Source organism: Crocodylus siamensis, chromosome 11 (assembly GCF_052110815.1).
Source record: "Crocodylus siamensis isolate JL-2025a chromosome 11, ASM5211081v1, whole genome shotgun sequence".
Classification (NCBI taxonomy): domain Eukaryota; kingdom Metazoa; phylum Chordata; order Crocodylia; family Crocodylidae; genus Crocodylus; species Crocodylus siamensis.
The window spans coordinates 17,966,786-17,992,846 of record NC_143405.1 but is presented as its reverse complement, the minus strand read 5'-3'; the positions used below and the strand labels follow the sequence as shown (position 1 = coordinate 17,992,846).

Below are 26,061 nucleotides of genomic sequence, written 5' to 3'. Positions count from 1 at the left end.
ATCAAGACATTAGCTTCTCTGGCAACAAACAGAAGCATTTTTTAAAATTAATTGTACCTGAGAACTTACAGGTTTGTTAGGATAGCAGGAGAGCTGAAAACATGTTACTCTTTGACTGATGTATTGCTAAAAGAATGCTGTTAGGTTAAAGACATCTCAATCCAAGAGGTCTTTGACGCACAGTAGGAGAGTGTCAGGGCAGATTAAGGGCAATTTCTCATATCTCTGGGATATGCACTCACTCTGATGAGATTCCCCAAACTTCACAGCCACAGACTGTTGAAGTCCAGCTGCTGGTTCAAAAGCAGGATCTAGGGTTGAGTTACAGAAGGTTGCACGAGCTCATGATCCTGCTGCTGACCTGAGAGAGGAGGGAAGGTGGAAACAAGAAGTTGGCTGCTGCTTGAACAGAAACAGAGATTTCTGAACAATGTGATTTTGTAGAGGAACTTCTTCTGGCAAACAGGAAAAATCAGTACTTGCTTTAAACAGTTAGTGTCCATACATAGTGTCAGGGATTTACATTCTGGGTTCTATGAATATTTGGTAATATTAGAACCCTTCTTGTGATGGAGGCAGAAGGACTCTTGGTATGGCACAGCATGGTGGACAGGAACATGCGACTATGTTAGTGATTAATGTAACTGTAGCTAATCAGTAGGGCTGTGTGAAACAGCACCGTTCCGTTTCGCCTTGAGTTTTGTGGGTTCGAAGGAACACCGTTCCATTTGGAATTTTATTTCAGTTCTAAACAGCTGTTCCATTTTGTTCCATTGAAACTGAAAGGCTGTTTTGACACTGTTTCAACGTATCGCTGGGGGTGGGAAGTCAGCCCAGCTAGGCTGACTTCCCACCCTCAGTGCTAGATCGCACAGGGGGCGGGGAGTCAGCTCAGCTGAGTTGACTCCTCATCTCCAGTGCTAGATCAGGCGGGGAGGAGCAGAGAGTCAGCCCAGCTGGGTTCATCCCCCCCCCACCCACACGCTGCAATTGGGTGTGGGGCGAAGAGTCAGTCCAACTGAGCTCACTGCCCCTCCTTCCCTCCCCCCCACTGCGATCACAGCACGGGGCAGGGGAGTGAACCCAACTGGGCTGACTCTCCGCACCTGATTGCAGTGCAGAGGGTGGGAGTGAGGACCAGTTGGGCTGACTCTTCACACCCCCCGGCCAGATCACAGCACCCAACACTGGATCGTAGCCCTGGAGTGGAGAACTGAGCCCAGGTTCAGTTCCCTTCCCCTGCACTGTTATTGGTTTCCAGCAGCGGGAGACAGGGACAGCCAAAGCTGCGCTCCCGGCTAGTGCTGTGGGCGCAGCCCTGCTTTTCCCCTGTCTCTCGCTGTTGGCTTCGAAACTCAAAACGTTTCAAAAGTTTCAAAATGTTTCAACTAGCCTCATCTTGTTTCAAGGCTGTTTCGAAGCCCTTCATTTTCATTTGATTTCACTGTTTTGAGCTCGAAATTAGTTGAAACGGTGTTGAATTGAGACAACCGATGAAATTTTCCACAGCCCTACTAATCAGTTTAGTTACAGCCAAACAACTGGTTTCAGTGCTGGTTTTCAATCCTCTTCTTTGGGTGTTTGTTAAACTAAGTCTCTTCATATATTCATTTCAAGAGATTAAGCCTATAGAAGGACTAGTCACCTAGTCTGCGCTTATGCATTACACAGGTTAGAGGATTTCACTTAGTTATTACAGCATTAAGCGCATGATCTTGGGTCAGATCCTCAGCTGGAATCTTGGGTCAGATTCCTCAGCAAGGAAATGTCACTGAAGTTAATGGATCTGTCGTAAGATGAAGACATACTTTCCCAGCTTGGCTTACAATGGTCATCCTTGCTGTCTCAGGGTGACCACAACTAGGTTTGGCTGCCTGCTGTGAATTGAGGTAGCCAACCTCCCTGTCATCTCTCCCTATAGGGTTTTGCTGAGCATACTGTTGTTATTTGCAGAGAACCTAAGCTTGGCTATTTTATGATTTATTCCTCTTAGTTCTCTGTCAAGGAGGAACTTCTATGTCTCCTGCTCTCCTAAAGCAGTAGGAAACAGTAGATACATTTTCTGTTCCTTTTCTGTCTCAGTAAAGTATGGTGGTGTTGCTGTTTGACTGTCTGTGGGACTGTGGCTGCAGTGCACTGCTGTGCTTCCATACTTTGGGTGGAATTTGGAGCCAGTGTTTGTGCGAGAGTGATTTTTGATTAGTTTAATGTCTTGATACTGATCTTTCAGGCAACTTTGTGTCGCAGTGAAAATTTTCCTTATGGAGACCTCATATCCTTCAAGACACAAAACAAAATCGAAATCTTAGAAGTTTGACGTTCATACAGTGGTGTTTGAAAGCATTTCACAATGCTACAAGGGCTGCTTTCTCATTATTGGGCAGAACCATGGTTGGAGAACTGCTATGCTTGGCCTGTGGTGCAGAGTTTTATATCAGTACATTGCTGGTACAGCACAGTGTTTCTCTCTGTGAAATCTGGCTGTTTAATAAGGTAGCAGCTTGTGTACTTTTGTTTTTACAGAGGAAACTTGTACCCCTTTTTACTGGGTACATGCGCTTTGGGATGTTGGGAATCCTTGTCTCCTGAACACAAGCAAGATAGCACGTTCTCTACTGAAGATTCCTGTGAATGCTGGTTGGGGCATCTGACATGTCAGCACTGGAAGTGTAGTCTGCTGGTGACATGGTCTGCAGGAGCAAGCAGGCTATTCAGGCACTAGAGTCTGGGGGAATGGTTAGAACAAATTAGGTGAACCCAAGTTTGAATCATGGCTCTGCTGCTGGTTCCCTGCTTTAGGTACATTATACCCCCTTCCTCCATCCCCCACCTTCTACCTTAGTTTTTCCATTTATGACTTAAAGGATTCTGCCTGACATGGGTTATATAAGGAAACTAGTTTGTTTGCTCAGTAGTTTCAATATGTGATGATCCGTTTGTGAGCTGGGATACATGCTGTTCTTCCTATTTCTACTTGGAAAGGGTGACTCACTCTTCTTCCCACTCGCTGGTCTTATGTTTTCCCTCAGCAGCAAGCATCTTAAACCAGCTTGTCCTCTTCCCATCAGTGGCAGTTGCTAAAACAGGGCTGGGATCATAGGTGCCACAACTGGAGGAGCAAAGCTGAATTAGCACCTGTCTTGGATAGTATAGGAACAGCATCCTTCTCAACCCTATGGTTGTATGCTTCTGATCTTTCTGATGGAGTCATTCTATTGACATGCACACCACACATTTCGACCTTGCTATGCCCTGAAGTCAGCAATTCCTTCTCTCCTATGGAACACCCCAGTCCCGATTTTCCTTCTTACAATGATGTTTAGCATGTGGGTGTGACTTACAATGGCAAAAGACAAATAAATGACCACTCTCGAAGAATGCAGCTGGAAGGAGAAGGTTAGCCAGTGTGTGGTGTTCAGTGTGCTCTGTTATTGGGCTCAGACAGGGCAGTTACTGGGATAAACAGTTTATTACTTTGAGGTCTGAAGAAGTTTGCCTAGCTTCCCCTGCTACATTCATCTTCTGTCTCGCCTGGTGCTGGACTATCACCAGAAAATCCTCTCTTTGTAGCATCTCCTGTCTGACATTACCAAACTATGAGGTGTGAAGTATTTGGATAAGTATCAACATTTTGTCAGGCTTATTTATTCAAGGGCAAGCGCTGGTGCTTTGCAGATCTGGACCCCAGATAACTTCCAGCAATGCTAGGGCCAGCATTGAGATTTGAGTCTTCCACTAGACAAGGGTCAGGGAAAGCCCCATTTTCCAAACACTAGCATCTCAAACAGGGATCCTCAGAACAGTATTCACATTGATTTGGTTCATGAGGCTTACAAAGGGGGGAAAAAAGTAAAATTAGCTATTTCTTGATGTGTTTTTAAATGTAGTGTTTATATACATCATGCAGTACCTCTTTCCACGGGTGAAACTTGGTTTCATGGGGTTAATAATCTTGCTCTATAGCTCTGAAAAATATGTAGACAAACAGCCTGCCCTTAGGCAGGGATGGTGGGAAGAACAGGAGTTTCAGGCTGAAACACGAATCTTCCAGCTCCTGATTTCAGGGTACAAGGAGTCCAGCAACACAATAGCTTGGCAGACCCCTGGCACAATTGAGAAAAAGATGGGTGTGGCTTGCAAAAAATAAAGCACATTACACTCCTGACCTTTCTGCTAATGTGCTGGTTTTAGATGCTCCAAGAAGTCTCACAGTCTGGAGACAAAAATCAGACACAGGAGGGACTGCCAAGGGGAAGGCACCTCCATGCTATTCCTAATGGGAGAATATACATTTTGCTTTTCTGTCGAAACAGCCAGATGATCCCATTCTGTTTGGTAAATGAGTTGCTCAGATGCAGAGTAACTCAACCCCCATGTCTGAAGGAGCAGGAAGGTTTGTTCTTTCCCCAAGCCAATCTGCTCTGAAATCCAAAGATGAAAGGACCTTTCTTATACCAAACACTGAAGATGCAACTCTGCGGCAGTTTCCATGTAATAAAAACAATCCTAACTGCAAAATACTAAGTCTTGACAACTCTATTAGAGAAAAAAAATAAGTATGGAAATAATAATAATGCAGTATGTTCCAGGGAATGTCTTTCATACAGACACGCATAAGAAACTAACTATTGTAATGAGACGGCTGTTGCCTTCCATTCGTTAATGTAGTGATAATACTCATTTTCCATTCAAAATCCAGTTCTGACTTGATCCTGTCAACATTTTTCAGGTCTCAACCAATCTGCTTGACATTTCTTCGCCTTTTTTCTGGGGGAGCACTGGGGAGAGTTGGCCAAGATATTCATGAGCTAATTTAGAGTTGATACAGCAAGCTACTGCCAGAACTTCACTTGTGTTGAGTAGCTATTTCTGAACTGAAAAGTGTCAGGGGAGGGTGGGGATTTGTATCTGGCAGAAATATAGGTCAAAACAAACAAATGGAAGGACAAGATAACCTGTAGAAATAAGGTAAGGGTGAAAGGGAAGGTCACAAGAAGAGAGATCAGGGTTTATGTTGTTATGCTGGGTCCACTTCAGAGTTTATTGCTATCAGTGCGAAGACTGTGGTTGGCTTCATGGGCTTTGGATTGGCATCTGGCTAAATTTGCTTCTGCTCTAATTGTTACCCACCAGTAAAACAGTCATCTGAAAAAGGAGATTAATTTATCTGTATGTAACCTGTAAGCCTTGGTCTGGAGAGCTTTTAATCAGAGGTTATAGTTGGTGACAGGAATTTTTGTGTGTGCCTGCAGATTAAGGGTAGGATGATATGTCTAAGACTTTCAAAGGCATGTAAATAAGTCTTGCTGACGTGGTATAATTTCCTTTGGCTTGGAGGAATCATGGAGCAGGGTGTTTGTGTTGATTGTGACCATTTTATTCTGGCATGCTATTAGTTCCATGTGCAAATACCCATTTCCTCTTCAAAAGTCTTTATTTCCAGAAACTGAAATACATGTACGTGATGGAAACATCACCCCAGGTGAAGTGTTTCTTCTGCATAAGAGCATGGGTCTTCCTGGGACCAAAACGCCCCAATTCCAGCTTTTGCTGTTTATGATCCTGTCCATTCTGGTGCAAAAGTAAACCACGGGTACTTTCCATTTCACCCGGATTCAAGATGTCAAGCACTGCTATTGTGGCTGCTCCATGTCTGCTAACCCTGCATCTGCCTCTCCTATACGTCTGTCTCTCCAGAACATTAGCAACTGGGATGAAAATAGACCTCAAAATGAGAACAAAAATGCTTCCCCATTTCGGCATACAGCATGTGTGTTTGACCAGCATTCTTTCTGGTGTGGTTTCATTCAACTCTCCCATGCTAAATTTGTGTATGGTGAAGCTGGTTTCTTTGTCTGTTCTTTCCAGTCCCTGTCTCCTCCCTCCCTCCCTTCCTCCCCCACCTTGCATCACTGTGTTTTTCATTTTTCTTTTCTTACCTTGGGCTATCAACAGATTGATTTCCTGATCTGAGCAGGAGTGTCTGCTTTGAAGACCACTTCTCACCTTTTCATTGCTGAAAGAATCTCAGGAATGAGACTCAGTGGCCCCAGCAGCATTCCACACCTTCAGATGTTGTTTGCACATGTTCTGGGGGAAAAAGCAAGGTAGACAGAATCCCTGGGAATGTATTCCAGCCCCGCAAGAAACGTTTCGCTGCAGGTGTGCTGCTGTGCAAAAGGCGCTTAGGGCTGTCTTAATAACGTAGGGCAATATGTTCAGCTTCTCTGCCTCATCCACACTAGAAAGCGTTTGCTGCAATAACTACAAGTGGTAGAATAATATCAACAAAGCCCTTCCCACCAGTGTTGACAAAACATGTTATTCCAGCGGTTTTACTTTGATGCCAGGTGCCTGAGCAAAACATACTGACATAAGATCTCATTTTTGGAAATATCACTATGTCTACCTTATCAGGGGTGTACTTGGTAACCATGGTGGTCTGAGACAAGAAGGCATGCAAAAAACTAGAACTCTTGGTTCCAGAATGATACCTTTTATAATAAAAGGTATCATTCTGGAACCAAGAGTTCTAGTTTTTTGTATATATGTACTGTGGGATTTTTGCTGACACAGCTAGGATGGTCAAGAAGGTGATATTTTTCACACTCCTAACCAGTACAACAATGCTGGCCAGATTTTTTGCACAAATCAGGTCTATCAGATTTCTGGTTACTCATTATTTGCTTTTTATTATATCATTTATGTCACTTTTATTATAACAACAGTGGCTGCAATTACTAGGAAAGCAGGCAGTGTCGCCACAGGTTAATCACCACAATAAGAATACCATCCTGTGGACATTTTCTCTGTGGCACTTGTAATCCAAATGCCACATCCTCAGAAGACGGTGCCCTGTATAGTGAATACAAAGTGACAGGTCCTAATTTTGTGTTCCCTTTGTTTTATATTTGCATTTCCAATGCTTCATTGCTGTTCTGAGGCATTTAAAGATACTACCTATCACTACAAAGCCTCCCTTTGGGGGGAATTCGTAGCAGCTGGCACAATGGTGATAATGTACACAATTATGTTAAGAAACCAGATTAAAATTTCAAATAATGGAAGATTTGAGTATGTTTCCCATGACCGAACAAATTAATCACTTTGGCTTTGGTTAGTGCACAGTAGGAACATCTTGTCTTTTATGAAGGTAGGAAGTTCCTTACCAATAAGAGGTTAATTAAGTAATTAATTATTGCATGCAGAGTGTGGACCTACTTTATAATCAGAGTAATTAGCATTTTACCCTTCTGGTGGGATTACTTTAATGTTACAGAGATTTTAAAAATACAGCTGTGTGGAATGTGTCTCAAAGTGGATCTTCCATTTATCTGTAGCCAGTGTCATAAACAGAGGATGTGTGGCTATGTGCAAAGTTGGCTTAAGGCTGGACACACACATGCACACACCTTTACCCAAGGATCTGGCTCCAGGAGTTCTGTGATTAACCACAATCTCCTTTTTTAAATAATGCCTTTTTGACCCTCTTGTGAAGAATAGCTTGAAGACATGAACCTCATGGAGCTGATGCTCTAGAGGCCTTTTTTCTATTCATGCATTACCCTGATTCTGTTTATTTTGTTAGCATCAGAGAGAAAATGGATGTGCTGGTTGTCATCTGCTGTAAGCGCATTGTCTTGTAGCATGCTGATTGCACGCACTCCTCTCTCTGCTGTGTTCTTGTCAGATAAGGTGGAGTGCCCTGATCAAATGCTCTCCAGGAGCAGTTCCACTGCACAGGAGCCCAGTAAGGTATACTAGTGAGACATGTATGAGTTGGCTGCTGGTAGATGTAGCAAAAACAGGTTTTCTTGTCAAGGAGGAGAGACGCATTCATAGTTTCATAGTTGGTAGGGTCGGAAGGGACCTGAGCAGGTCATCAAGTCCAACCCCCTGCCATGGCAGGAAAGAGTACTGGGGTTAAACGACCCCAGCAAGGTGATTGTCAAGCCTTGTCTTAAAGACCCCCAGGGTAGGAGCCAGCACCACTTCTTTTGGAAGTTGTTTCTAGATCCTAGTCGCCCTGACAGTGAAGTAGCACCTCCTGATGTGTAGTCTAAATCCACCCTCTGCCAGCTTGTGACCATTATTTCTAGTCACTCCTGGTAGTGCTCGGGGGAACAGGGACTCCCCCAATGCCTGCTGGTCCCCTCTGACTAGTTTGTAACAGGCCACTAGATCCCCCCTCAGCCTTCTCTTGTGGAGGCTGAACAGGTTCAGGTCCCGTAGCCTCTCCTCGTAGGGCCTGCCCTGCTGCCCCCTGATCATGTGAGTGGCCCTTCTCTGGACCCTCTCCATGTTGTCCACATCCCTCCTGAAGTGCGACGCCCAGAACTGGACGCAGTACTCCAGCTGCGGCCTGACCAATGCCGCACAGAGGGGAAGGATCACCTCCTTGGACCTGCTTGAGATGCATCTGTGGATGCATGACAAGGTGCAGTTGGCCTTCCTGACTGCCTCCCCACACTGCCGGCCCGTGTTCATCTTGTCATCAGTGATGACTCCAAGATCCTTTTCTGCCTCTGCACTGACGAGAAGGGAGTTCCCCAGCCTGTATGCATTCTTGTTCTTTCTTCCCCTCTTCAATAAGAAAGTAATACTGTACAGTTTCTCTTGTGATGCCCTATCCATGGAAATTCATAGTCATGCCCTCAAGATGAAACCTGCACAACCAGATTCTGTTCATATGTTTTCCTCACAGAGCACCGTGGGGGACAGTCGGTGGCTACAAGAGCAGCTGATCCACCTGCTGGTCAGTTATTGTGATTTGAACACTGCAGCCAGGTGGGCTTTCCACTATAACTTCCCTAAGGAGAACCTGCCTTATGGAGTGGCTGATGAGCTTCAGAGACTCAAGATCCAGGAGAGGTAAATACCTTGTTTTATGTAATACACTTTTGGGGTGTGCAAAATGGGCCCTATTCATTCGGATTCGGCCTGAATTGGGGACAGTGATTCAGATCACTGTCCCTGATTCAATTAGGCCAAATCCGAATCTGAAGATTCGATGCTGATTCAGAGAATCAGCGATTCAGACATAGACACAGCTTTAAATGCTTTTTCTACACACCTCGAGGTATCAGGCGCTGCTCATGAATGCTGCGATGCTGGGGTGGATGGAGCATCCCACAGGAGCACGGGGCGGTGGCCCTGCGTGCTTGGTGGCAAACCCACAAGTGGACCGGAAGTAGTTCCAGTTCACTTTTGGGTCCATCGGGGAGCGCATGGGGGGGGGGTGCCTGCACCTCCACTGCCTGGCGATCAGCCGCAGGGGGATCCCAGGTGCCCCCCCAGATCCAGGAAGGACCAGTCGCTGAGCCACGGGGTGTGCGCGGGGTAGGGGAAGGGTTCCGATTCGATTCAGATTCGGAGATTTGGCCATCGAATCGAGCCAAATCTCTGTCAAATCAAATCAGGGACGAAAGCTTCATACAGCCCTAATACATATTAGTCACCACATCAGGGCTGCCATGTTGCATAAAATAATCTGTTGTAGGGCGGTGTTGAAGGATGCAGCTTGTTCAGCTTCTAGGGTGGGAGAATTCTGCAAGAATTTTCACTGTATAGTCACAGTAACATGTCTTTGACTGTGCATGGTTGATGTTTGCTTTCCACAAGCATGGGAACACTCTTAGATTAAGCACACACCAAAGTGTTCTGGTCTTCATGGGATGGGCCACTTTGCCATGGTAGAGGACCAGGATTCTCCAAGTCTCTTTGCCAGGACTCTGCTGCAGAGTAAATGCAATGAAATGGAAGGGATCTAACTATACCTCATGCTGCACAAACTTTGTGTCCAGCCTGTAATTGGTACCACAATGTGCTATATCTAAATACAGTGAAATCTGATCAAGCAATCATTAGGATAACTTGTCACTATACTTTTGTTACCCTGTATACACAATCACTGCTAGTCCTATTGATTTGTATACAAAATACTTCAGGTGATGAGTTGGCTGTTAAAATGTATTAATTCATTTTCAAATGTATATATGCGCTAAATAATAAAAGAATTTAAGAATTTGCTCCTGATGACTGGCTTGAAAGGTACTGACCTGCACTCTCCCTAGAAAGCAAGATGGATGCTGTGTTTAAAGCATTAAGTATTCTTCAGCTTTTCATGCCTCAACAAGACATAGATGATCAGCTGTTCCAGTTCTCGAAACTGCCTTCTATTTTGGCAAAAGTGAGAATGCAAAGTCAAAAGCTTTGATTATTTTACTCCATCGTGTAGTTCTTCTGATGTGAACACACTGAATTTTTATAGTAAGAAACTAGACGTTAAGCATTTATCTGCATAATCGTACTGTTTCTCCATATAGCAAACCAAAGTGTATACAGTTTGCACTTGGAATTTTTATAGTGTAGCTTTTCCTGGTGAATGACAGAATTCATTCCTTACCTAGTCAATATGGAAGGCAAAATACATCATGCAAAGTTGAAAATTGTTAACTACTGATAATTAGTCACTTAAGGATAATTAGAAATCATCACCAATTCCTTGGAGTGACAAATTAACCAGAGTTTACTGTAGTGATGCTGATGAGGCTTATATTCCTGAAAGAGGAAAATATTTTAAATTGCCTGAAGTTCCCTAATCATACTTTCCTGCTTCCCCTCCCTGAGAGACTTGAAGTCATCTTAAAGTCCTCTTTGTCAGTTTGGGCTGGATCCAAAAGCCCCTGAAGTAAATGTCACTCTGTATTAAGTTCAGTAGACTTTGGATCTGGCTCTGTAAGAATTATGTTTATCCAGTTAGGCATTTGAAGCCTTGTCCAATAGCTTATGTGACCTGTTGAGCAAAACAGTGAACTCCCACTGACTTCAGTAGTGTAGTTTTAGGGTGCATATATCATCAATAAATTGTAGACTGAAGTAATTATTCTCTCAACGTTGCCCTCCCTGGCAACATGTGCTTCTCTCAGACAATACACGACTCCTTCCCTGAGAAGTGGCCCATATAGCAGAGAAAACACCTGCCCATTTAGCACATGAACCTGATTGTCATATAGGTGGAGTTGGGGAACTCCCCCATCACCTCACTGGCCAGCCAAGGCCAGCAAAAATGGCAGATATGGCAACTTTGGGAAGAATAGCCCACGAGTGGCACTCAGGAGATACTGAAGTCTGTGACTACAGGAGGCTGTCTCTGAGGTGGGTTTGTGCCTTAAAGACACTGCATGGTCTTTCACATCCACTTTGTTTCTTGTGTACACTGGAAACCCACAAAACAGATAGCACAGTCCTAGGACATGGGGTCAGGTAAGAAACAGGTGCAGGAACTCAGAGTGCCAGTTATCTCACTTCATCTACATGCAGCCTTCCCTCTACGTTGTGTGGCATGCACGGCATGAGCATAGCTGCACATGCCACATAGCTTAGAGGGAACGCTGTCTGGATGCACAAGAGAGGCAGTAGGATTGGGTGGGTAGAACAAGGCACGGAGTCATGAACCCTAGGATCTTGTGGCTCTGCCATTCTCCAGGAATTTTGGATGGCTGTGAAGCCCCTTATGCCCCTGTTTCCTCACTGTAAAATGGGAATACTACTACCTTCTACTGTAAGGTGTTTGAATTGTAAAGAGCACTGGCACTTCACTTATATCAGCCGCTGAAATATTGTTGCAGCAGGTTCCAGAGTGGGTGTTTCCTCTGTAAAGGTAAGAGATGATATCAGAATATGAATGATGAAATCACCCCTGCTACTGGTCATACCACATGCCACTCCTGAACTGTGCAGATGAGAATATTCCCGGAGACCTGAGATTTCACACCTTCATTAAATATTTTACACAAATATTGACTTCCCCATGCACACAGACTGTCTATGCAAGCTAATGTTTGTATAGCACAAAGCTGCCATGCTACAAAATTAGTCATGCAGTCCCCTAAACACAAGGTTTGTAAATATTTTCTCAAATAATAAGCCATTTAAAGTCTCTGTGGGAACGAGACTGTTCAGATATTCATGATATGTGAAAAATAGCTGGATTTTTGTTTTATTATGCTTACTTTCCTTCAGTTGCATCATTTGGATGGGACACCAGAGCAATGTGCTGACCTTCCAGTTCTGAAACTATTTCAAGAGCCTCTGCTGCATTATGAAAAAGAAATTGTGCTGCGTAAGAGCCTGTTGTAGGAAATCAGTGATAACTCACAAAAGCTGCTTCTGCAGGCATCTCTCAAACAACTGTAGGGTGCTGATGTGTTCACTTTAAATTTTTTTGTGGCACTGTCTGAAGCTTTATTTGGGGGAGTTGCACAGTAAGATCGTAGTCAGTCCAGCATTGAACGTATCCCTGAAGTGGAGGGAGATGTCGGAGCAGTGTTGGGTTTTGCTTCTTCCAACCCTGTACCACAGAAAGCAAATGTTCTTGTGCAGTGTCAGGGGACAGGCAGGGCTTTCCATAGGAAGGAGAAGTCCGTGAAACCCTTCCGTTCTCTTGGAAGCGTGCATGGTGAGTCATTCCATTCTGAGCTGTGTATAGGACGCAGCTGCTGAGACCAAAGCGGTAGATTCTGGTGTTCTTAGTTGGAGACCTTAGTTGGAGCAGCTTGTGATTTTCTTATTAGAACATGTTCCTTTCTAAAGAGATAAATGGAACTCTGGTTTTGACTCTTAGCAAGTCAGAGACTGCGATACGACATGAGAACTACCAGATGCCTGGGACTGCTGCGGGGAGCCGAGAACCAAGTATTTATGATGTGGAATCCTAGAATCTGGAACTTGCCACCTAACTTTCTGGGCTGCCAGGTCACATCCATTCTGGGAAAGAGAACTGTGTAATGATGATAAATAAACTAAGCCTGGGCTTTGGTGAGGGGGTTTTCTAGTCTCCTAGTAAAGTTTTGTGGTCATGAGCGTCATTAATTAAACACATGTGCTGTTCTCTTAGGCCCCCTCTATACATTATAGGCATTGTGCAGTTAACTGGTTAATTCTGCAATTAACTGAGACTAGCTGTATGTTCAAAGTACTTGTCATGCCATAGAAAAGTCCAACCAGCTATAAAGTTAGACCTTGAAAATGTGTATTAACTTTATAGCTGGTTGCTGTCCAGCTCTAATTTGAATATGTAGCAGGGTCTACCCCTGTGGCTGGGAGCCCTGCCAGCTGACCACATTCTCGGCTGCAGAAGTGCACTGTGCCAAGCTGGGGCTGGGAGTCCTGCAGCTGAGGGGACTCTCAGCCTCTGCAGTATTCAGGAGCTGCAGACTCCGGGTCCTGGCAGTACCCTGCAGCTACTGGGGATGCTGGGTCTCTGCAGCCACTGGGTACCGCTAGAACTCCTTGTCCACAGCTGCAGGGCTCTGGGTCCCAGCAACTGCAGGGTGTGGCTGCAATCTCCCACCTCTGAGCGTGTGTGGAGCACCCCAGCAGCTGGGATATTATAGCTACAGTGGTCTCCCAGTTGTGGCGGGGTGTGGTGCACCCCTGTGGTGGGAAGATTGCAGCAGCTGTGATCTCCCAGCTATAGGAGCCTGTACACACCCCTGCGGCTGGGGGACCACAGTAGCTGCAATCTCTTTGCCATGAAGGGTTCCATGGTAGGGAGATTGCAGCAGCTATGTCTCCTATTTGCTGGGGTACATGGGACACCTCCATGGCTGCGAGCCCCTCAGTTGAGAGCAATCCTATCTGTGGGAACTTGCTTCTTGTCTGTTTAGGGAGAGCCCAGGATTGGGCTTGCCCTTCTCCAGCAATAAGGCAAGATGGGATCTAACGCATGATCCCACAGTTGTGCCTCCTGTCATGCCATTTTTATGGTGGTGAGTAAATGGAAAGAGGATGGGCCTGGGCAAAAAAAGAAAGGAAGGGAGAGGGTCAGGAAAGGGTAAAAAAATGAGTGAAAGGACAGAGGCCTGCAGGATATGTGGGTGAAATAAGGGCCTCTAGGATTTTAGTGATGTTCTTTTATTAAAAAAAAAAAAAAAAATTCTGTACCCTAGAACGTGAACAACTGGGACCAGAATTCCACCTACACATATGTGCTCACCCCCAAAACACCCCCTGGTTGATGTCCAAGCAGAGTTGTGAATGCATGTCGACATTTGGACTGTAGCCCCCATGTGTAACGGAATTCATTGCAGAGCTGAACTGTAAGGCATGTATGGAACAAATCGGAAATGAAATTCTCATGATGACCCTGTGAAAAGCATTTGGATTGTGTTTTTTATAGGGTAGAAGATGCTGAGAGAACTGATGATTATGAAGAGGACAGGAAGAAGAATTATTACCAGCTGCCCATTCCCAGGGAGAACATTCACTTCCTGCAGACATGGGAAGAGATGCAGCAGTGCAGGGAACAGGTGCTGCAGGTAGGTGTTGCTCTGGTGTGTATTTGGTAATGCTGTAGAGTGGAGAGATCCCCATGAATCGCATAACATAGGGTGGATTTTGTCCATCATCTTCACATGCATCTGACCCCAGGCCAGTGAGAGCAGATGGAGCACTGTTGGTGGCATTTCCTGCAGGAAATCCTTGAGGCCTAAGGGCTAGCCCATATGGGAAAATGGACTGGAAGCTGCCATTCCAGAATAGGGTCTCAGGTGCACATTCTGCCAAAGCAGTGTGATTCTTCTGTAGTAAAATAGTTTTGTTTGGAATAATGCTTCCCCAGAGGAAACACTACAGTTAGGCCCAGATCATTTCCCTGTGGAGACAAGCCTTAGTAAAGAATGTCTTTCATTTGTGTTACAGCCTGGCCAGGTAATTGGCATCGACATGGAGTGGAGGCCTTCGTTTGGCAGTGTGGGGAGGTCGCGTGTCTCCTTGCTTCAGCTCGCTGTCAAGGACCAGGTGTTCCTCTTGGATCTACTGCAGTTCCAGGAGGAGGTTGAGCAGGAGAAGCTTGCTCACTTTATCCAGACACTCTTTTCAGACCCAGCCATCACTAAGCTAGGTAACTGCTGCCTTCACTCATGTTCAACCCTGCAACTAACTGACCCCCTGGAAGAGTTTGTCATCTCCTCTCCTACTCTTGATCTAGAGGGACAGTAAGGGGCTCCATCTGTCCTGGTTCCTACACATGGGATTACCCCATTTTGAGGTTATGTAGGTCAGTTAAAGCAGGGTCTTAGATCTGCCGCTTCAAGTTTTTCACTCTGATCCATTCATTTTGGAGTCAGCATCTGAAACAATATATATTAAATGCCCGCTATGGCAGTGAAGAGTCTAACCTGACACTAATGGCAGTGACCTTCCCAGGTCTGGATTTCTTAAACACTCTGAGTTAACCCCTATCACACCACATCCACAGTTTTTCAGACTAGCCCTGAACCAGATCTGTTAGGTGGCCCCACGTTTTACTAGCCCTGAACCTGGAGTTCAAAGCCAAATTTACAATCTCATCTGCTAGACAGCTAGAGACTGAGGTGGGTCACATAGCTGCCATGTTAGCCTTTTGCTGCACGGTGACTTTGCTCCAGGTGAGAGGAACTGAAGCAATGCAGGGGCAAGGCTACAATGCAGACATTTTTGTTTTACCCATCTTCTTCCACACTGAATCCTGACCTGGAAGAATTTCTATTGGAAAAGGAAAGAAATAGGGAGTTTGGTACTCTTCCAAACCAAAGCCTGTTTGCACCTTTGTTGCAGGTTATCTAACCACATAGCTAAGACTAACTGAAGTGTATTAGGCATTGTAAGTGTTTCTAGCTACGTGTTGTGGGATTTTGTCTTTCCAGGTTACGGGATGTCTGGAGATCTTGCCAGCCTTGCTGCAACGTGTTCTACTTTTAAAAACCTGAACAGGGAGGTACAAGGCACAGTGGACCTGTTCACAGTAGATAAACAAGTAAGGATGAGAACCTGAAGACATGGAAAATTCCTTCTCTTGATTGCGCATGGAGATAACTGTAAAACTGTTTCACAGCATTGTCTTTCTGCATCCTGTATTGGCAGAGAGATAGCTACATGACCTAATAGGTCTTTTCCACTGGTGGCTCCTAAGGTATTAGAATTAGAATGAAGGGGAGGTTTTTTGAACACCAGTCATATTCCTGTTTTGTGAGAATTAATTCTTGCAGATTGACTTTTGACTTGTAAAATTGTAGCGCCATAGGGAAGAAAGCTCCATTAGTTTAGCATTTGTCTGTATCTGTATAACTGCCATGGTTTGTAGAGGGTTCATAAAGAGCATAAAGCTGTAGACTATATAGATTTCATAGATATTAGGACTGGAAGGGACCTCGGAGGATCATCGAGTCCAGCCCCCAGCCCGAAGGGCAGGAAGTCAGCTGGGGTCATAGGATCCCAGCAAGATAAACATCCAATTTACTGTTGAAGGTGTTCAGTGTAGGTGCTTGAACCACCTCCCATGGCAGGCTGTTGCAGACCTTGGGGGCTCAAGCAGTAAAGAAATTCTTCCTTATGTCCAGCCTGAAATGGTCTTGCAGTAGTTTATGACCATTCAACTTCATCATCCCTTGGGGCGCTCTGGTGAACAAGCATTCCCCCAGATGCTGCACAGCACGCTGCCTTCATCCACTACCAAAAATGCACCTGTTTTTGGATTAGAGCACTGTCACTGTGTAACAGCGGTGGTGTGTGTGGGGAAGATGACAGTGTGTTGCTGTTATTGCCGTGTAGTTATTCCATTGTGTTATTACCCAGAAGCTTCAGCTGGGATCAGGATCTCTCTGCGGAGAGTTCTGCTCAAAGCATGGTACGGTGAGTGAAGCAGCAGTTCCCGTCCCAGGGCCTGCAAAACCAAGTTCCTTCCCAACAAGTGTGTTTGCCAAGCAAATATCCAATAACTGTTTGTGCATGCAGTTTACCATCTGAGCTCCTGTCTGGGTCACGTGTACCTTTACTGGAGATAAAGATGCTTGTATTCCCTGGCATAGCCCCACTGACACATGTGATATTTCAGGATCTTTTCTGAAAGCTGTTTCATATTTTTATTCCCCTTTAGTTACAGAAATGCTTCAGAGACTGGAGGAAGGATGTCCGGAAGGTCGATGTACTGTCACAGGAGCAGAGCTGTGAGGACAGAGGGTTCAGGCAGACAGAGAAAGGACTCAGCCTGCTGGTGCAGCATGTCCTGGGAAAGCCTCTGGATAAAACAGAGCAGCTGTCCAACTGGGAGAAGCGGCCCCTTCGCGAGGAGCAGATCCTCTATGCAGGTTGGATCACCACATTGTTCAGTCACTCTACAGTGAGGTGCAGTGGAGCAGCTCTGACCTGTGTCCATGTTCAACTAGAGGTGTGGTGTTGTGCCCGTCACTGGTAGAAATGTTAAGTAACCAAAGGGAAAATGGCATAGCAGATTAATTCCTGTTCAGCAAAGCCATATTTTGCTTGTCCTTTTATTGACCTGGTTTCAAAAGCTGAAGTATAAGCTGCCAAGTGATTCATTATTTCCCTAATAAAATAATTTCTTTACCAGTCAATTCCTATCTGATGAAGCATAATTTCAGGGTCAACTTCTGTGAATAGTTGAAAAGGAAAAAAGTCTACTTCTTTCTGCCTCATTTCACCCCACACACATTTTTTGAGAAATAATTGTTATATCCAGAGAAGCACTTGTTAGAGCAGAATTCAGAATGCGCAGGGATGCTTTGAGGGCTGTCCATCCAGGACCTGTATGCCAGGAGTGTATAGTAATGGTGTATGCTTAAGAGTCTGGCAGTTTGCTTTGAGCCTTTGTTCAAAGGTAAGCTCTAAGTTAGTCCTCTGTAAGAAAGAGGGCCCTGTAGAGTCATTTAGATACAGCCCTCTGGCAAGCAAACATTGTTTCTACTATTATCACTGGTTACAATTTATCAGTCTGACCAAGAGATTTAGCCATATGACTTCTATTGAAATGAATATGCTGTGTTCCTATGTGCTCTGGTTGGCATTGAAAATCTCAGTCAGTGGGAACTGTAGCTCCTTAATGCCATAACTGAATTTGACACCTTGTCTCTAAATTCTCTGATGGCAAAACTGTCATTTTTACTTGTTCTGAATCGGTGCAACAGGATTATGTTTCACTGCCTTTTGATTGTTTCCAATTCACTGACTTGAAAAAGGAGTGTAAAATATACTACCAATAAATTCCATCTATTTTAGAGCAATTGGATATAGTTGCTTTGGATCGATGAGAACCAAAATAGCTTCTCTTGCTGTTTTGGATGAGACCAAATGAATGTCCATGTTCTGTTTTGCAGCTTCTGATGCATACTGCTTGTTGGAAGTATATAGGAAGCTGTCTGAGGATCCAGCAGCCTTTGGTCTGAGTTCAGACCTCAGTGAGAGCCTGGTGGAGAAACAGGCCACAAAATCCAGGGCAAAGAAGCCGCTAAATAAACAAAAAATGCCATCGACCTCCAAACAGGTTTGTAAACATCTTCAAAGAACTGTATATAGCTAAAAACCCTTTCAAACTATACATTAGCCCTACCTTTTAACCAGTTGGTTAGATATGACTGTCAAGAGTCTGTAGCCCTTTCTCTAGTCTTGGGGGTAGCAAAAGTCCCTGATCTTTCCTGTTTTACTGTGTTTTAACCCTTTGATGCTAGGATTTGGGGTTCCCAAAACAGCTTAATATATTTCTTTTTTCTGTTATCCCACTTCGAAATACATGAAACACAGTAAAATTACCATTGCTGTTAATACTTTCATCTCTGCATTTCCTGCCTTAACATTTATTTCCCTTATTTTTAAATTGTGTCTAGTTTTACAGTGCATCAGCCCACAGGTTTTATATTGTTAAGTTTCCCTTATTGTGGCTGGAGATCTTTGGTCTGCTTACATGTTCAGCTGATAGAAGTCCCTCTACCACCAATGCTGATGATGTATCCATCTGCACACTTCCCCCTGCCCCAAACACATATACCCACCCAAAATGTACTAACATAGTATCTAAGAAGGGCAGAGCTTCTTAAATCACAACTGATATAACTTGGGGATGGTTGACTTCATTTAAACATGTTGAAATGTGACTAGTAAATATAAGCTGTTTTTATGTATATTAAATACAAAATACAACCATCCTACCCTGTAGGCACCTATAAAAATTAAAGGGAAAATTAAGTTTTGATCTGATGAGTCAGTGGCAGATAAAGGACTTGCAAGAACTTGTATGTTCTCTTAGGTAGCCAGAGGGCTGGGCTCATGGTGATACTATCGCCTAGTACCTTTCATCCATTGGACTATGCTGCTGCTGCCTCCCAAGGTTTCCATGAGTTGCTAATTGTTGTAGTAAGCTTTGCTATACAAGCTTTCCCAAAGTATGTTTAAATATACAATAATTCCTTAGTCCTGGATAGTCAGTAAAATACAAAATGTTTCAACATTTTACCGGCCACACCAAGAAAAGGGACTGCTGTAAATGTAAGCATATCTGTGTTGTTGCTACAATACATTCTACATAACTGAACAGTCTCGTGAACTCATGAGCCAGCAGTATCACCTCTACCATCCAAATGACTAACCCAGAGCCAGTGTATTCTAATGTATAGAGCACTTGACTGGGACTCAGGAGACCTGAGCTCTGCCTGGGGTCTGCTGGGTGATCTTGGGGATGATGCACTTCATTTCTCAGTGCCACATAAGTACCCCATATAAAATTGGGATGATGAAACTGACATTCTTTGTAAAGCATTTTGAGACCTACTGATGAAAAGGACTAAATAATAGCTAGTTTTCACATTGTCCTTGGCACTGTACTGTCACAGAGTAAGTGGTAGTCTTGACTCCTTCATGTCTGAACAAAGGCAAAAGCATTGGTTTAACAATATAAAAATATATGTGGACAACACTCCAACCCTACTTCATACTTTATCACCATTAAAAAGATCTTTAAAAAAGTATTGATGCTCAGTTACTGCACTCTGATATCTGAGATACCACAGTGATTCTGTGCTCTAAATATAGTAGCCTGCTGTATACACTGAAGAGACAACCCTCCGTTAGTCCATCTGGTTAAAGTTCCTAAAGAAACTTTAAAGTTCCTAAAGAAACTCCAGCTCTGGAGTCTCGTCTAATGGTTGTAATGCCAAATACTATGAACAGGTTCCCTTCCACATTTAAATGTATCCCGGCCTCCTGGGAGCCTCCTAGGGAGAAGTGGTACATTTGATGGAATGGTTCCAAACAGCAGACATTTGCAAGACAGTAGTCAGTCAATCCTTATATTTATTTTTTTTCCCTTCAGCAGTCCAAAGGGGTTGTCAGGGAGGCCTCAAGCCCCTCTCCCATCACCTCTCCCAAAGAGTTCAGTGTGGTCTGTGACAATATGCTGCAGGGACTTGGGCGCTACCTTCGTTGTCTTGGGGTGGACGTCCGGATGCTAGAGAATGATGATGACCATAGAAAAGCCGCTGAGGTCAGTCATGGGGGGATAACTGTACCTGCTGCCATTCAGAGAAAGCTCAGCATTTGAATGACTGTGCTTTTTATGGGTGTTCATCCAGCACTTCCTTGTATCGAACAAGTAGAGTGGACAGCTATGGGGGGAGTTAATACACATATAAGCCTGGGTCCTAGTGGACAAACTGTTGTCTGTGTTGGACTCCAGTTATTTCGCATTCACATTCCTAGGATGAATAAACCTTTCTGCATAGAGTGCCCTGATCTTGCTTATTTGGCCTGGTATTTTACAGTCAGGGGGTTCGTCTATACTTGCACTTTACTGCACAGTAGACTAATTTATTTGTTCAGTAAAGTGTCACTGCCTACACATGCACTGGAATTAGAGCTCAGTAGATTAATTTACTCTGGCATAGGATAGTGCTGTCAGACACAGGTACTATCTGACCATGGAGCAATTTACTACACTTAAGCACATGTGTAGATGGTGACATTGGAATTAGTTTATTCTGGCTCAGATTCTACTAGAGTTTATTCAGTTGCATTAATTGCATGTGTAAATGCGCCCAGGAACAATAACAGGTTCCAGGTAATTAAAGGAGTACAAGCACACTGCATGTAGCCAGCAGTTTACAAGCATTTACAGTGAGGCAGTATTGTTTCATAGATTTCATAGACATTTGGGCTGGAAGGGACCCCAAAGGATCATCGAGTCCAGCCCCTAAACCTTGTTAAGGTTATGGGAAAAGGCTGGGCCCAGAAGACATTTTGGTGTATAATGGGGGAAGAACCATATAGTGATTTCAGAGAAATAGTTTGCCTGGAGGTGCTTGAATCAACCTAGATGGAACATAATCACAGCACAGTCTGGTTGCTTGGGAGGGAAGATTTCTAGGATAAATTATCAAATAACTTTTGAACTAGCTACTGCAGGGCACCTCTAGCCTCATTCAATGACTCAAAAAAAATCTATAAGTGAATTGCAGTGAAGCACTCAAGGAGGAGGAGCCTTCTCTGAGCTGCAGTGGGGTAGCTAGCACTGATTTGGACTCGCATAACCACTCAGTCTGACCCTTCTTGTCTAGGAGGAAAGAGAGACATGCTCTTTCACTTCACACATATTTTTGCTCTGCCAGAAATGGAGATATCCAGCCCACACAGTGTGCTGCTATCAAATATACAGTGATCCCCAGGCCTAGCCTCCAGGATGTTTCCTCTTCAAATGTCTGTTTGGCCCGAATCCTGAGCAATCCTTAACTTCTGCAAAAATAATTAATATCTCATCTCTGCCAAACTTTGTACAAGTCCTTTAAACAAAGTAGCTAACCCTCATTTCCCTCACCCTTCCCCCAGCACCCCATCTCCTCTTCTCATCCTGATACCTTATCATGCTACAGACAGGATGTTTTAGATTGCTCTCTCTATGGTGACCAGACAAACATCCTTTTGCTATCAAAAGCCCTTGGAGCGTTATTGTATGGCAGAGACTTTGATCTGTACTTGGATAATCAAAGATAAAAATGGGTTCTCTCTACCCCCATTTGTAGCTGAGAATCCTGATTTAATAAAAGTTGAATACTGAATGTTGCACACACAGACAGTCAGCAAGCAGCTCTCACAGTAACTGAGAAATAGTGATGGCTTTAAAATAGTGATGGCTAAACAGAGCATAAGTGATGGTTTGGTATATGGGAAAGAGGCTATTACCATATCAAACCGGTATTAATAGAGCACATAGTGCACAAACAAGATTAGGGTTTGTTTCTCCATTACAGTCACTTCAATTCTGTTATTAATCACACTCCCCTATATATCTTTCTTTACTCTCATATTGCAAAGGTCACTGTAGCAGCTCATCTGCCAAAGTAGGAGTCCCTGAATACCCTGGCATTTGCTTCCTATTGTTTTCAGCACCAGTTGCTAAAGCAACTGTAAATAGTAAGTGGAAGGTCTCGCCTTCTGGATTGTGTTATTTGAAATGTAGCTTAAAAGCAAGAGGGATCTTTAAGATGCAGCCTGCAGCAGTGGATTTCCACTGTACCTTCTCAGACTGCTGTTCCCAAAACCCACTCCAACCCTGTAAGTGCTGGGTGCTGCTTCCTAACCTATGGCAGTTAGCTGCCAAGCAACATCTTACAGGTTGCTATTGTCTTGGTAAAACTTGTCTCATTACACAAGTTGATTTAAATCTCTGAGCATATGTTGAGCATATATTAGCTGTTTAGCCCCAAAAAATTGAGAACCACTGCCCCGGTATGTTTGGGGATGCTGTTTTGATGCAACTTAGAAGAGCCCATGGGTCACAAGAGTTTTAGAGGAGCTATGGGGCAAAGTCCAGCTCTCCTTAATGGCTTTAGCTCAGTAACCCTCACACAGAAAAATCTGAACAGATTCATCTGACTGGTGGATAATCCATGTGATAGAGAATATGTTAGGGAGCAGTATTATTTTACAGTATGGAGATTCATCTCATTGGAAGGGCTGCATGCCTTCGAGCACAAGGAGGCATCAGACTTTATACGAGTTAGGGTTACCATATTTCCAGTTCCAAAAAAGAGGACTCCTGTTGAGGGTGGGGGATGGAGTATATGATTTCGGAGGGCAGTGGTATGCTGGTGCTCTGCTGCTGCCCATTCCATTTCCCCTCACTCCCAAACCACAGCCCTACCCCCATCCTGCTGCTGCGCCTCACTCCCAACCCTCAGACCGCCGGCTATGTGAGTGCCCCTTGCTTCCAACCTGCAGTACCCTGCCTTCCTGGCTTCTCTCCCATTGTCCACCCAGAGACACATGTGTGGCTGCCGCCAGCAACGAGTTGGGCCAGGGCTCAGCCGACCTCAATGCAGCTGTGTGCAGCCTCCTTGCCTCCTGCCGCTAGCAGCCTAGATTTTGTGGAGAGCGGCAAAGGCCTTCCCAGAGCCCAGGCCAGCTGTGTCAGGCAGCTGGGAGGCTGCAAGCTGCTGCAATGAGGTCTGCAGAGCCCCTACCTAGCTCATTGCTGGCAAGGGAGGGGCCAGGGTTGTGCTTCCCTGGCCCCTTCCCCACCGTGTGCACTGAGGCACGCATGCAGCCACCACCAGCCATGGAGTGGGGCTGGGCTCCAGACCCCAGTGCAGCTGTTTGCAGCATGTGTACTGTGAGCCCAGGCTCCATGGCCAGCAGTGTCTGCATGTGCACCTCCAGGTGCACTCAGGGAAAGGGCCAGGGCAGTGCAACCCCAGCCCTTTCCCCACTGTCCACTTGGAGGTGTCCATTAGGGCTGTGTGAAGCTTTGGGTGCTAATTCGATTTGGAGGAGATTCTGCCTGATTCGATGGCCAAATCTCCAAATCTGAAATGAATCAGGAGACCAATTAAAAGGTCCAAATCAATTCAAAGCTCTCTGATTTGGAAAAAATTCAGAGCGCTTCAGCGATTTGGGCAGTCCCTGCTGGCTGTAGCAGGGAGCTGGACCTGGACTCTGTGTTGGTAGGTAGGGGCAGGAGGCGGGGGAGGGGACCGTGACGGGACCCTTGCCAGGCGTCATCCCCTGCCTGCTCCCCCAGCTCCCCCTACCTCCTGCCTGTTCCCCCAGGCCCCTGATGGCTGCCCTGTCCAGCCCTAGCTTCCGGCTCTTTAAAAAAAGCCCCCACTGACTGGCTACAGGTGTGGGGGGGGTGATCCCTGCTGCCCCCACTGCCCCATACTGTGTGGGGGCTCTGCCATGAGCCCCCCCTATCCCCACCCATTTTCCCACCTCCCCGTGGCTGCCCTGCCCGCCCCAGCTCCCAGCCCTTTAAAAAAACCAAAAAAACCAACCTCTGAACTCACCAGCTGCTGCAGTGGTCTTGGGCTTCTGGGAGCTCATCGCGGAGCCTGCCACGCAGTGCAGGGCAGTAGAGGGTAACGGGGATCACTCCCCACTGCCCCCCATCCCTGCCTGGCAGCAGCCGGTGCATCCGGGGTTTTATTGTGTTTTTTTTAAAGGGCTGGGAGCTGGGGTGTGCGGGACAGCCATGGGGGGGCTGGGGGAGCAGGCGGGGGTTGGGGGGCTTGTGGCAGATCCCCCCACGCAGCGAGGGGTAGCAGGGTTCGCCCCCCTGCTGGGCAGCAGCCGGTGAGTGGAGACCTTTTTTTTCCCCCCCAAAAAAGCCGGGAGCTGGGGGAGTGGGTGTGGCAGCCATTGAGAGCGGGCTGGGGATGGAGCTGATTCAGCCAATTTGGCTGTGGCCGAATTGCTGAACCAGATTTGGCTGAATTGATTCGGGACAGTGATTCGAATCACCGAATCAAATCACTGTTCCCCAAATCTGTCACATCTGAATCCAAAGTGAATACTAGCCACTTCACACAGGCTTAGTATCCACGCACCTGCTGCCAGCAATGAGGATCAGACCCCACACAGCCCCCACCCCCCCATCTGCCCCTGGTATGCCATGTTAAGGAATGGGTTGAGGTTGGGGTGTTTTTGGCACTCTGGCCAAAAATGTTGCTGACCCCTGGTTCAGATGATGGTTCATAGATTCATAGATGCTAGGGTCGGAAGGGACCTCAATAGATCATCGAGTCCGACCCCCTGCATAAGCAGGAAAGAGTGCCGGGCCTACATTACCCCAGCTAGATACACATCTAGCCTTCGCTTGAAGACCCCCAGGGTAGGGGAGAGCACCCCTCCCTTGGGAGCCTGTTCCAGACCTTGGCCGCTCTAACTGTGAAGAAGTTCCTCCTAATATCCAATCTAAATCTGCTCTCTTCTAGCTTGTGGCCATTATGTCTTGTAACCCCCGGGGGCGCCTTGGTGAATAAATACTCACCAATTCCCTTCTGTGCCCCCCGATGAACTTATAGGCAGCCACCAGGTCGCCTCTCAACCTTCTCTTGCGGAGGCTGAAAAGGTCCAGTTTCTCTAGTCTCTCCTCGTAGGGCTTGGCCTGCAGGCCCTTAACCATACGAGTGGCCCTTCTCTGGACCCTCTCCAGATTATCCGCATCCTTCTTGAAGTGCGGCGCCCAGAATTGCACGCAGTACTCCAGCTGCGGTCTGACCAGCGCCCGATAGAGGGGAAGTATCACCTCCTTGGACCTATTTGTCATGCATCTGCTGATGCACGATAAAGTGCCATTGGCTTTTCTGATGGTTTCGTCACACTGCCGACTCATGTTCATCTTGGAGTCCACTAGGACTCCAAGATCCCTTTCCACTTCCGTGCCACCCAGCAGGTCATTTCCTAGGCTGTAGGTGTGCTGGACATTTTTCCTCCCTAGATGCAGCACTTTGCATTTCTCCTTGTTGAACTGCATTCTGTTGTTTTCTGCCCACTTGTCTAACCTGTCCAGGTCTGCTTGCAGCTGCTCCCTGCCCTCCGGCGTGTCCACTTCGCCCCATAGCTTAGTGTCATCTGCAAACTTGGACAGAGTACATTTCACTCCCTCATCCAAGTCGCTGATGAAGACATTAAAGAGTATCGGTCCAAGGACCGAGCCCTGCGGGACCCCACTGCCCACACCCCTCCAGGTCGAAACCGACCCATCCACCACAACTCTCTGGGTGCGACCCTCCAGCCAATTCTCCACCCACTGGACTGTGCAGTCATCCAAGTCACAGCCCCTTAACTTGTTCACCAGTATGGGGTGGGATACCGTACCAAAGGCCTTCCTGAAGTCCAAGTATACGACATCCACCCCTCCTCCTGCGTCGAGGCGTTTTGTAACCTGGTCATAAAAAGAGACTAGATTGGTCAGGCACGATCTGCCTGCCACGAACCCATGCTGGTTTCCCCTCAGCA

At 45.7% G+C, this 26,061-nt stretch overlaps 1 protein-coding gene across 10 annotated transcripts in view; it reads left to right on the top strand.

Annotated features, from left to right (window-relative positions):
- The window catches only part of EXD3 (exonuclease 3'-5' domain containing 3), a 446,340-nt gene that overhangs the window by 177,898 nt on the left and 242,381 nt on the right, over nt 1–26,061 (top strand). For 6 of the 10 annotated variants that reach the window (XM_090022471.1, XM_090022468.1, XM_090022467.1 and 3 more), the window contains 7 exons: nt 8,705–8,871; nt 14,183–14,321; nt 14,704–14,905; nt 15,690–15,799; nt 16,919–17,129; nt 18,156–18,322; nt 20,144–20,314. In XM_090022471.1, coding sequence (XP_089878597.1) covers nt 8,705–8,871; nt 14,183–14,321; nt 14,704–14,905; nt 15,690–15,799; nt 16,919–17,129; nt 18,156–18,322; nt 20,144–20,314 — 1,167 coding nt within the window. The remainder of the gene's footprint in view (nt 1–8,704; nt 8,872–14,182; nt 14,322–14,703; nt 14,906–15,689; nt 15,800–16,918; nt 17,130–18,155; nt 18,323–20,143; nt 20,315–26,061) is intronic. The other 4 variants (XM_090022475.1, XM_090022476.1, XM_090022473.1 and 1 more) reach the window with 2 other exon arrangements.